General features: G+C 44.1%; 1 protein-coding gene across 1 annotated transcript in view; it reads right to left on the bottom strand.

The window, feature by feature from the left end:
- The window catches only part of dcst2 (DC-STAMP domain containing 2), a 36,781-nt gene that overhangs the window by 876 nt on the left and 23,405 nt on the right, over positions 1-12,500 (bottom strand). The window contains exons 12-15 of the mRNA XM_036006350.1: positions 11,349-11,497; positions 8,785-8,909; positions 5,406-5,499; positions 1-75 (exon numbers count right to left, since the gene is read on the bottom strand). The exon at positions 1-75 is cut by the window's left edge and continues 76 nt beyond it. Coding sequence (XP_035862243.1) covers positions 1-75; positions 5,406-5,499; positions 8,785-8,909; positions 11,349-11,497 — 443 coding nt within the window. The remainder of the gene's footprint in view (positions 76-5,405; positions 5,500-8,784; positions 8,910-11,348; positions 11,498-12,500) is intronic.

The raw sequence follows: 12,500 nt of genomic DNA, 5'->3' as shown, positions 1-12,500 counted from the left end.
GTGGAGATTGTCCTCTTCACCAGTGGTGTGTCTGCGACGTGAGTGGAGTTCAGCTGCTCGTCATCGCTGGAGTCCCTGAAAGAAATAACAAACAGATTTCTTACCGTTAGACAAACTTCAATGTTTTGGTTACGAGCTTTTTCTCTGAAATATTAGTTATTTTGGACTTCAGTCGCAAAATAGACCCACTTCCACCACTAGGTGGCGCTATAGCAGAAAAAACCGCGTTTGGCCCTATAACTCCCACACCGTACACCGGACATTTAAAAACCATATTGACCCTTTGCACTTGACTTCACACTCCACTCGCGCGAATTATGAACGCCATGACGGACGGCGGAAGAGCTATGCTGTAGACGGACGGCAAGCTAAACTCGTACGTTTTCGCTCGTGTTCTCACATTCACAATGTGCAGAGTAATCCTCACCAACACAAGCATGTGTATGTATTGCCTTTCTGTTTCAAATGGAAATGAGTGATAAATAAAATGATCCTCAACCAGCTAGCTGCCGTGCTAACCAGCTAACAGGTCCAACCCGATGATGACCCACATAACTAGCTAACATCAGTTATTCACTGACCTAGCTACATATCCAAAAAAGGAAAGCCGTTCCATTGATCATTTAACTTAACACACATACAAAAAATATTGGTTAAATTAAAGATGACATGGCACGGAAACTAGCTTCAAAAACGAGTTAAATGCGGGTCTGCGGAGCTCCTACCCCGGCTAGCTGACGAGCTAGCTGCAGCTAGCTTTGGACGGCTCGCTAGCTGCTGCCCATCGCGTCGTAATATCCACCGGTCAAATCTAAACATAGGCTACGCAGCGAATATAATCACAGATAAGAAGATGGCTAGATGTTACAATTATGTGTGGTTACTACTGATCATAGACACTCCGTGATTTACTGCATGGATTAACGTGTGATAGATAGTTAATGACTGCCCTTCCAAGAGCTGGGATGTGTTCAGACATCCATTAGCTAGGAAGTTGCATTGGCACACGCAGTGAACAACGGTATGGGTAGCCACGACCGACCATGTCCTCTAAAAACATGGGCTACGTGTTATATAAATCTTTACTTAAAGGAGAATTCCGGTAAATTTTTACGTTAGTCTTGATCACTATGCTACGCGAGTACTTTCGATAGAAAAAAACCCGACCCGAATCAGTGCAGGTAACACGGAGAAGCTGCAGCTACGTACTACAAGCATCCACTGAGCTAAAACGGCAGTGGTCGGGGCCTTTGGGCCTCTTAACAGACACTAAATGCAATTAATATGTCTGTGCCACATGAACAGGGCCCTTACGTGTCAACAAGATGCGTTTTCAACTCAGACATTGTTTAAATTCACCTACCCTGGTCCCTGTCTCGATCCTGCCGGTAGCTAGCTTGCCCTGCTAGCTGATAGCCGTTAGCTGCTAGCTGCCGTCCGGTGAATGCCGTCCAGCTACTACCACACTACTGTTTTTTTTTTAGGGGGGAATAAACTTCAAGACGGGGCATGACCTGTCCTCTGGAGGACATAGCCACACCACCGCCGCTCCGCGGATTATTATTGGGATGATTATCACAGAAGCCTGTCTGAATACACTCACCGGACGGCAGCTAGCAGCTAACGGCTATCAGCTAGCAGGGCAAGCTAGCTACCAGCAGGATTGAGACAGGGACCAGGGGTAGGTGAATTTAAACAATGTCTGAGTTGAAAACGCATCTTGTTGACACGTAAGGGCCCTGTTCATGTGGCACAGACATATTAATTGCATTTAGTGTCTGTTAAGAGGCCCAAAGGCACTCTAAAACTTGCCCCGACCACTGCCGTTTTAGCTCAGTGGACGCTTGTAGTACGTAGCTGTAGCGTCTCCATGTTACCTGCACTGATTCGGGTCAGGGTTTTTTTCTATCGAAAGTACTCGCGTAGCTATAGCGATCAAGATTAATGTAAAAATTGCCCGGAATTCTCCTTTAAGTAAAGAATAGATGTTAATACAAAATAAACCCTAGATTGATGTCTTATTTTTGCCATTATGAGGTACCTCCCCCCCCGTTAGCGTAGCATCAGGTACCTCTAACCCAGCCAGCTACAAAGAACTGGTTAGCATCCAGACTTTTAAAAGCTTTGAGATCAGCACCAGTATATGGGGGTACCCCATTTACCACATAGTGGTCCAGATCGTGTGGACTGAAGTCGGGCAGACTCTGTGATTTAATGAGGTCCGTGAAAACGGAGGGAGAACGAATTAAGGGTCGGTCTCCAATAATGCTATCTCCAACTTCTCCAAATACTGCTCTTTGTGAGCACCTACCAGATGCCCTACCTCGACCGATAACGGCACGACAACTTGTTGTTCAACAGAAGAAGCCATATAAAGCCATAAATACAGTTTATTTAGTGTTATGTATTTCAAACTGATTGAAACTATGAAACTTTCCGCTCGTCCACTACTGTTTAGCCTGTGCTTCCGCCGTCCGTCATGGCGCCGTCACGTGGTCGTGTGACGTGTTTGCAAAGGGTCAATATCCACGCGTTCCCTGGATCCAACTGAATCACGTGATATAGGCCACGTCCATTTCCGACTAAACTTTTATGCGTGAAAAATAAAATAACTTTTTAGAACTCCTCCTAGACCGTGCGACCGATTGGCACGAAATTTTGCAGGTAGCATCTCCAGATGGACCTGACAAAAAGTTAATAAAAAGAATTTTGATAGGATAAAAATTGCGCATATTACGCACAAACAAATTTGTGTAGCTAACTATGAAAACACTAACTTTGCCATATCTCAGCCAAAATAAATGCCATCAACGCCAAACTTTAGATTCATGTTTGTTGTGAACCTCCGGGTGTCGCTTACGCGTTTTTACGAAAATTGGTCACTAGGGGGCGCTACAAGTACAAAAAGTTTATATCTCATGAACTGCTCATCCAATTTTTACAGAATTTGATGGGTACCATCTAGGGCCACTCCTGAGGCCAACCCTTGAGTGGGGTACTGAGGGGTCAAAGTGGGCGTGGCCTATGGGACCCATGTCTACATTTACAGGGTAGATAGACAATGGGTCATGGACCACACCTACCAAAAATTACACATGTGGACCACTAGGTGGCGCTATAATGTTTTTTTGCCTTTAACTCCCACATTACACATCGCACATTAAAAAACCATTGATCCACGTGTTCCTTGAATCAAGCTGAATCACATGATATAGGCCACGCCCATTTCTGCTTAAATCTTTTTCCGCAATATCGCGCAATGCGCAAAACCAACTTTTTCGAACTTGTCCTAGGCCGTGTGACGGATCAGCACAAAACCTGGTATGTAGCATCTCCAGATGGACCTGACCAAAAGTTACCCAAGGAATTTTGCTACGTTAAAGTTTGCGCATTTGACGACCAAACTAATTTTTCTGGCTAGCTACCACACACTTATCATATCATATCTCGACCAAATTAAAAGTTATCAACGAATAACTTGAGATCATTGTTCAACATCCCACTACGATGCTCTGTACCAAATTTGGCAAAGATCGGACTTTAGGGGGCGCTATAAGCGACGTTTATTTATTTTGGCCCATAACTCAATGCATTTGAATGGGGAATTTGCAATTGCAATATCTCTGCCACAGTAAATGCAATCAACACGAAAGTTGTGATGCTCGTTCGGCATGCCGCTCTGAGGCTCCTTACCAAATCTGGCGAAGATCGGCCATTAGGGGGCGCTATAATCAACGTAGATGAGTTTTGGCCCTTTTACTCAATGTTGGAATATTTGCAATGGAAATGTACCACAGACCTTGCAGCTCACACTTCTCAATATTTACTGATGTTTGCCTCCTACCGTTAAACAAACTAACTTCTTAACCCACCTGACAAAGTTTCTACAACCATCACAGTGGACAAATTCAACTCTTTTCTCTCACTTTTTCAATCCAAAATTAACACCATTCATAGGCGGCGATACCGTGCAATTAAACATTGCAGTTGGTGCTAAGTGGAGCGTCTGTCATAGCGTGATTGGTTATGTCGGTGACATTGATGCTTAATTTCCCACGAAGCACCCACAGAGGAAAACATAAATCGGCGCCTATGAAGCCATTTGCAACAACGTGACCACCTCCCCTGCTCCTTCAACCACCACACCTGCCTCCCCCCTCCACCCTCTTGGTCACTCTCTCATTTCTCTCTGCTGTACCCCGCGGTCAGGGGGGTTAAGAAGTTTGTTTGTTGTAGAGCATTCTTTAAGGTGGTCTGTATATACGTGGAGGTGAACTGTTGACCGCTACGTTTGCAACGGCGACGTACCGCAGACGTCGCGGCTCGCGTCTCTCGATATTTATCGACGTTTGCCTCCCCGCCACCAGGCTTCGGGTTCCGCTTTTGCGCGCTCCCCAGGGCGTCGGGGGCGACTGCCGTGGGTAGCTTGGGCCCCGTCATAACTGCTTGCAGTTCTAGTTTTTCTTGAAATTGTACGACTTTGACTGTTTCAAAAGTAATGTACAATATTTCCCTCTGAGATGTAGCGGAGTTCAAGCAGAAAGTAGCAGAACATGGAAACACTAAAGTGAAGTACATGTTATTTGAGTTTGTACTTAAGTACAGAACTTGAGTGAATGTACTTAGTTACTTTCCACCTCAGATTATAATTAGAGATGCACCGATTACAACTTTCTAGGCCGATTTCGATTTCCTAACCACTTTACAGCACACACAAATATTTATTTTCTATCTTTTCTTTAATAGAACATGTTTTGAACAGATAATGGATCACTATATAATAGAACTATATAAATTACTCCTGGTGTGGGACATTCACACACATCTAAAGAGCAATGTTAGAACCATTTCCTTCTTTTCACATCAATATCAACTAAAGAAATGTGATTTAGGTTTTTGGTGTCGTCCCTCCACGCCCTACTTTCTCCTTGCAGGTGTTGCATATTGCAAACTTGTTATCTTCTGCACACACGCTGAAGAATTCCCAAACAGCTGACATGTTGCAGGTTAATTCACCAGGTTCCTACATGTGGAGAATAGCGCCGACACACGCTTCACACCGCGTGCGGGTACGCACCACACACAGCGGAGAAGTTGAGAGAAAGGAGAAAGAGAGCGTGCTGTGGCGTCCGTGCTGTGGCGTCCATGTGTGCGTGCGTCCTTGCGAACTGTAACTGGTATAACTTATGTTGTCAGTTAATTGTAGCGTTGACCAACATGAAATCGGCATAATGTCAGACTGACCTGCCGGTCGCCGGTCATGGCCGAGCACGTGAAAACCGGCCAATTCTGGTCACCGGCCGCTCTATCGGTGCATCTCTAATTATAATCATTTCATGTGACTCACTGAGTCTGAATGTGTGGGTCAGCTGTGAGGCATGACAGTGGAAGTTAGAAACACTCACCGCTCCTCCTCGCCGTCTTCCTGGAAGGTCAGAGGTTGCGCGCAGACGACACACGTGTTTCCCAAACTGCGGAAACACGGCCGACAGTACATGCCTGCAAAAATAAAACAGCAGCTCGTAAAAGAAGACGAGAGCTGGAACAACATGTGGAGGACAGGATGTGGAGTATTAACTGTCAGAGAGCAGCTTCATAGGAAACAGGTGTTCATGTCCTGAAGAAGTTAAGGAGAAAACACAAGACTTTCACCCAGGAAACAGGTGTTCATGTCCTGAAGAAGTTAAGGAGAAAACACAAGACTTTCACCCAGGAAACAGGTGATCATGTCCTGAAGAAGTTAAGGAGAAAACACAAGACTTTCACCCAGGAAACAGGTGTTCATGTCCTGAAGAAGTTAAGGAGAAAACACAAGACCTTCACCCAGGAAACAGGTGTTCATGTCCTGAAGAAGTTAAGGAGAAAACACAAGACTTTCACCCAGGAAACAGGTGTTCATGTCCTGAAGAAGTTAAGGAGAAAACACAAGACTTTCACCCAGGAAACAGGTGTTCATGTCCTGAAGAAGTTAAGGAGAAAACACAAGACTTTCACCCAGGAAACAGGTGTTCATGTCCTGAAGAAGTTAAGGAGAAAACACAAGACTTTCACCAGGAAACAGGTGTTCCCGTCCTGAAGAAGTTAAGGAGAAAACACAAGACTTTCACCCAGGAAACAGGTGTCCAAACCACGATCTTTTTCCTAAACTTAACTGGTTGTTTTGGTATCTAAACTTAACTGTCGTCGCCACATGACGCTAACTTCTTTTCTGCTAAACTCAACTACCAACGGCTGCTGTAATGACTGTGACCGGTACGCGGCTTTTGTCGACTAAACTTAAAGGTCCTGACACACCAACATGACAGCCGACCGTCGGCAGAAAGGCAGTCAGACTGATCAGTCTCCCCGAGTCGGTCAAAAAAGTGCCTCAGAACACACTGAAGAGATGCCGACTCAAGTGTATGTTCTTCACGTATGACAGATGTAATACGTTTCCATAGCAGCAGGCGGCGCTAATCTGTATTGTCGCCCAAAAAATGAAAACCGGCAGCTGATTGGACGAACGCGTCACGTGGGTCTGGCTGCTCCCGAATTTTACAACCGGCCATTAATGGCGGCTCGTTCAGAATACGATCTCATATTGGACTAAAATAGTTCACCGAAACGTGTTTCTGAAAACATTTTAAGAGAGAAATAGGCCGTGCAGTTGCTGAATCTGTCTTCATTTCAGATCAACAAAGGTCAGATTAAAAGATTTTCCTCAGATTTTGAGAGGCTGATCATCACGCTAACATAAGTGCACTGATTCGCTAGTCAAGGGCTACAACTCCACCAATCAGATTGGTCATTGAGTCCGACTGCCCGCCCTCCGACCCAGCAAGTCAGGTCGGACAAAATGAAGGCCGACGGCTCCTCCGACGGACGACGGCACGGAACATACCGAACAGACTCGAGTCACCGACCTCGCCAGACTGTCAGACGGCCGGTTATCGGGTTGGTGCGTCAGCGCCTTAACTGTCACGTACGCCTAACGGTGAGCTGTTGCCGTCATTTTATAAGAAATATGAACCCTTTGATCAGAATACTTTGTAAGTTCTGAAAACGTAAATGTATTTGTTACTTGATACTTTACTACGAACCAAGTTAGCACTATAGTCGTAACGTAACTAACGTAAGGGGGAATAGTCACGAGTTGCAGGAATACTCAAAAATATCACTATAGCGGCTGTCTTCGTGTGAGTAACATGAGGAGTTAACTGATCAAGCTTCATATCAGAGTCACAGAGACTTTAAGCAGCAGAGGAATTCATCTATTGTTAGCGTGTGTGTGTGTGTGTGTGTGTGTGTGTCTGGGTGCGTGTGTGTGTGTGTGTGTGTGTGTGTGGGTGCGTGTGTGTGTGTGTGTGCTTGTTTTACTATAGTTTTGGGGTCCAAAAACCGGGGAATACAGTATATTTGTGGGGTCTGCACAGTGTTGTGGGCCCAAAATGCTGGACCCCACAAGGTTAAAGGTCTGTTTGAGGGTTAAGACTTGGTTGTAGGATTAGGATTAGAATTAGGTTATGGTTAGGGTGAGGGTAAGGGTTAAGGTTAGGCATTTAGTGGTGATGGTTAAGGGTAGGGTGAGGGGCTAGGGAATGCATTATGTCAATGACGGGTCCCCACAAAGATAGTGAAACCGTGTGTGTGTGTGTGTGTGTCTCTGTGTGCATGTGTGTGTGTGTGTGTGTGTATGTGTCTCTGCTGTGTGTGTGTGTGTGTGTGTGTGTGTGTGTGTGTGTGTGTGTGTGTGTGTGTGTGTGTGTGTGTGTGTGTGTGTGTGCTGAGGGAGTGTCTAACTGTTGACTTAGTCCGACAGATAATAGACTGTAACTTTAGCTGCACACTGACCCTGCAGCAGTGGACACACACAGAAAACAACTTTATGTTGTTGACATTTTTCTTTTCTTTGTTTGTCTTTAAAGTGTCTTTGTGTCTCAGCTAAAGGCTGTTATCAGTGACACACACATACACACACACACACACACACACACACACACACACACACACACACACACATACATACATACATACATACATACATACACACACACACACACACACACACACCTAAATGTAATCTTAGTTTTGCTTGATCTGCTAAACTCTACGATGGATAAGGAACTTCTTTTGAAACTGAACATTAAACTGACTGATTGATTGAACTGTGAGAATGTGAGAAAGCTACATGAGACATACAGTCATTAAAGATATTTGACTTTTTCTAAATTTTGGCGTCACTTTGACAGAGAATAACTTTACATCTGAAGAGTTTAAAGACTCTATTTGTCCATTGTTTATTTCTAAAGAAACACGACAATGTATAAAAGGCTCCATTACCTTGTAGCTCACGTTATGGCTCCGTAGCAGACGTTTTTATAAAAATAGGCTAACGATTGGGTCATAACCACGAGACTTACTGTCTCATAGTAGAGGAATTACCGTATAGTACAGGAGAAGCTCTCAGGCAGTTTGGACTTCCATTAGCTGTTTAAGTTTAATTACTAATGTTAACTATCATTTTAGTGATCAATAATTAGCCTGTGTCTATGTTATCTCCTTACATATACCTACGCTCTCCGTCTCTGCTAGATTGGGAATGATTGAGATTTCTCTTGGCACAGCTACCAGAAGACTTCCAACTTTCAGACAGGTTGCTCACGTCACATCTACGTCTTCAAGCTCAGTTGGAGGCTGCTCAGTAACGCTCAGCCATCACCGGGAAAGATCTTCTAATATCCTTCACTGGTCTCCGTCTAGAGACACGGGACCTGCTGGTCCATTCTTATATACAGTCTATGGTACCTGGACACTGGGGGACATCACAGGCGGCCATGTTGTCGTCCTCAGGTCTCATCGCATCGCCACAGAACAGACAGCTGACTGACGACAGACCCAGCAGGTGAGACAGGTAAGACCCTCCAGGTAACCTGAGACACACACACACACACACACACACACACACACACACACACACACACACACTTCATTTATCCCTCCTGGTGTCCTCGGGTCAAATCTGACCCATTTTCAAAAAGTCTCTATATCACAAATGTGGGTTTCTTTCAACCAAATTTTCAAAAACAATAACGTGGATTGTTCCCTACGACGGTCTTCACAAGTTAAATAAATGATCAAGTCACTACTTTCATTGAATTTGGGTGTTTTATTCAATTGTATAGCATTTAAAGTCCCAGTGTGTAACGTTTAGTTGTTCATTATCTAAATCTGTGTTGATAATGCGTTGATAACGCCCAGGATGGGCGCTGCGAGGGGCACGGGCACAAGGGGACCACTGGTGTGATTTAAACACTTAAAAATCTCCTTAAAAAGCCGGGTTCAGTTATATAAAAGCTGTTTAAAAGAAGGCCAGATATTAAAAACTGGTTAAAAGGACCACTGGACAGGACGGACAGCGGGAGATTAAAACTTTAAATAAAAGGTCACCTCCAAACTACCCCGGTCTCTCTCCTAGAGACATTACAAAATAAATAATTAAAATAAATAAAATATATATATGGAGTTATGTAAATAAATAGTCCGGCGTCACAATGCAAAATAAATTCTTAACCCAATATTAAAGACATTATTTAACCTCAAAAATTAAAATAAAAACATTGAAAGGGTCTAAAATACTGTCTGAATTACTTGCCCCTGAGGATAAAAAATAGGGTTAGGTTTGGGTTAAAAGGAGGCCACTGGTGTGAATTAAACACTTAAAAATCTCCTTAAAAAAGCTGGGTTCGGTTATATAAAAGCTGTTTAAAAGAAGGAAAAGCTGGTCAACATTAAAATGGTTAAAACAGTGAAAAATTTAAATTAAAACAGTGAGTCGGTCCCCAAGGCACTGGCAGGGGTTAGGTTTGGGTTAAAACTAGGGCTGTCAGCATTAACACGTTAATTTCAATAAATTAATCTGAGAAAAAATAACGCGTTAAAAAAAATAATGCAGATTAATCCATTCCATATTGAGGTTTGTCTTTGACAGTAGCTAACGTTAGCCTACCGTTAGCTAGTTAACACTATACTCAACAGCAGCTAACGTTAGCCTACCGCTAGCTAGTTAACACTATACTCGACAGCAGCTAACGTTAGCCTACTGCTAGCTAGTTAACACTATACTCGACAGCAGCTAACAATAGCCTACCGCTAGCTAGTTAACACTATACTCGACAGCAGCTAACGTTAGCCTACCGCTAGCTAGTTAACAGTATACTAGACAGCAGCTAACGTTAGCCTACCGTTATCTAGTTAACACTATACTCAACAGCAGCTAACGTTAGCCTACCGCTAGCTAGTTAACACTATACTAGACAGCAGCTAACGTTAGCCTACCGTTAGCTAGTTAAAACTATACTCAACAGCAGCTAACATTAGCCTACCGCTAGCTAGTTAACACTATACTAGACAGCAGCTAACGTTAGCCTACCGTTAGCTAGTTAACACTATACTCGACAGCAGCTAACGTTAGCCTACCGTTATCTAGTTAACACTATACTCAACAGCAGCTAACATTAGCCTACCGCTAGCTAGTTAACACTATACTAGACAGCAGCTAACGTTAGCCTACCGTTAGCTAGTTAAAACTATACTCAACAGCAGCTAACATTAGCCTACCGCTAGCTAGTTAACACTATACTAGACAGCAGCTAACGTTAGCCTACCGTTAGCTAGTTAACACTATACTCGACAGCAGCTAACGTTAGCCTACCTTTAGCTAGTTAACACTATACTCGACAGCAGCTAACGTTAGCCTACCTTTAGCTAGTTAACACTATACTCGACAGCAGCTAACGTTAGCCTACCGCTAGCTAGTAGCTGGATTAAACACGGTTACGATGCTGACAGCTAACGCTAAACGGTGTAAAGTGTGACTGTGTTTCACTGTAGAGGATTCAACAGCGGGATGTAACAATCTGCAGCTGCTGTTGTCGGAAAAAACAACACAGACGGTGCGTTCAATGAAACTGGTAAACTACAGCCTCGTGGTGCATTTTAAGTTATTGTAAATGTCCTTTTCCCATCTGGTGGTTGTTTTTGTCGTTCAACAGCAATCTACTAGTGAAATACGTTATTGTTATTGTTATACATTATTATTAAATCATTTAATTTTGACCATATGGCCTTAGCAATGAACAAGCCGTTCTTTAATGTCGCCGACTGTTTAGTACCTTTTTTTTATTTTCTTTTTTTACTTTCTTAAAAAGTATCGGTCCAGGCACCGTTAATTATGTATGCGATTAATTTAGATTAATTAATCACAGAGTATGTAATTAATTAGATTAAATTGTTTAATCGATTGACAGCCCTAGTTAAAACGCAACGCCCAGGATGGGCACGGTCAACGGTCGCAGCGCTGCCGTTTGTACCTCAGCAGGAGAGTTTGAAGGCGACTCCCTCCTCCTCCTCCTCCTCCTCCTCCTCCTCCTCCTCCTCTTCGTCCTGCAGTCGCTCTTAGCGCTCTCCCCTCCGCCCGCCTCTGATCCAGGATCTGCTGCCGGAGGAACCACATCCTCTCCTGATGAACAACCACACACACCGTAACTGTACGTCCACACCGCCGCCGACTTGATCTTCTAAAGATACAGGAAGTCAGCTGCAAGGAGCGGAAAATCTGTCGGCGTCACGTTTTGGGCGTTTTTGGCGTTTTGAGCGACCAGAGCATCAATCAGAAAGTTGAAAGTAGGTCAACTTTATGGTAATGAGCTATGACGCCGTTCAGCGGCAACCAATCAGAATATAGACGTCCTTCACGCTGGCTGATTCCAGAGAAACATACGATGTAAACTTTGGTTCCTACCAAAACATTAGTTCAGAGAAAAAGGAGGAGAAGCTCATCATGGCCGTTGCTGGGTTCCCTATCATTTATGATATTTGCGTATAGGGACCAGTTAACGTTACCTGCCGGTCACATGGTCTCTAAACAGTCCGCTCACGGTGAAGTCCTGCACGGATCAACAGCTGGCGGCTGCTCGCTCTGCCTGCACGCTGCTGCGGTTCAGCGGCTAACGAGCGAGCTAACTGCTAACAGACACCGCTGCGACCAACAACCAATACACATTCTGTCATTATATATGTCATTTATAAAAGGTTTCTAGTGTCAGTGTATTGGCCGTGCAGTGGCTGCTTGATCTTTTTCCATGATGAACATAGAACGCTGCTACGTCAGAGCGGCCAAAACCTCAAACAGCTTCCCCGGACTTTCTGACAAGGATCCTTTCATAATGTTGTCAGACACTTAGAATAATAATCTGAGTCTGTCAGCAGCAACAACAGAACTTTTAGTGGACGCTGAACATTAGTCCTGTAGGGTTACATTACAGCTCGGTTCACGGTTACAGCGTTCTCGCTCAATACTGGACTAGTTTCAGAGATTGTTGTTCACATAAGTCACTTAAGACACCACTGCAGGGAGGAATAGGTCGCACATGCACACACACAGAGACACACACACACACACACACACACACACACACACACACACACATACAGACACAGACACACACACACACACACATAGA

The sequence above is a fragment of the Sander lucioperca genome, chromosome 10 (genome assembly GCF_008315115.2).
Source record: "Sander lucioperca isolate FBNREF2018 chromosome 10, SLUC_FBN_1.2, whole genome shotgun sequence".
Taxonomy (NCBI): domain Eukaryota; kingdom Metazoa; phylum Chordata; class Actinopteri; order Perciformes; family Percidae; genus Sander; species Sander lucioperca.
This window is presented reverse-complemented; position numbering and strand designations above follow the sequence as displayed.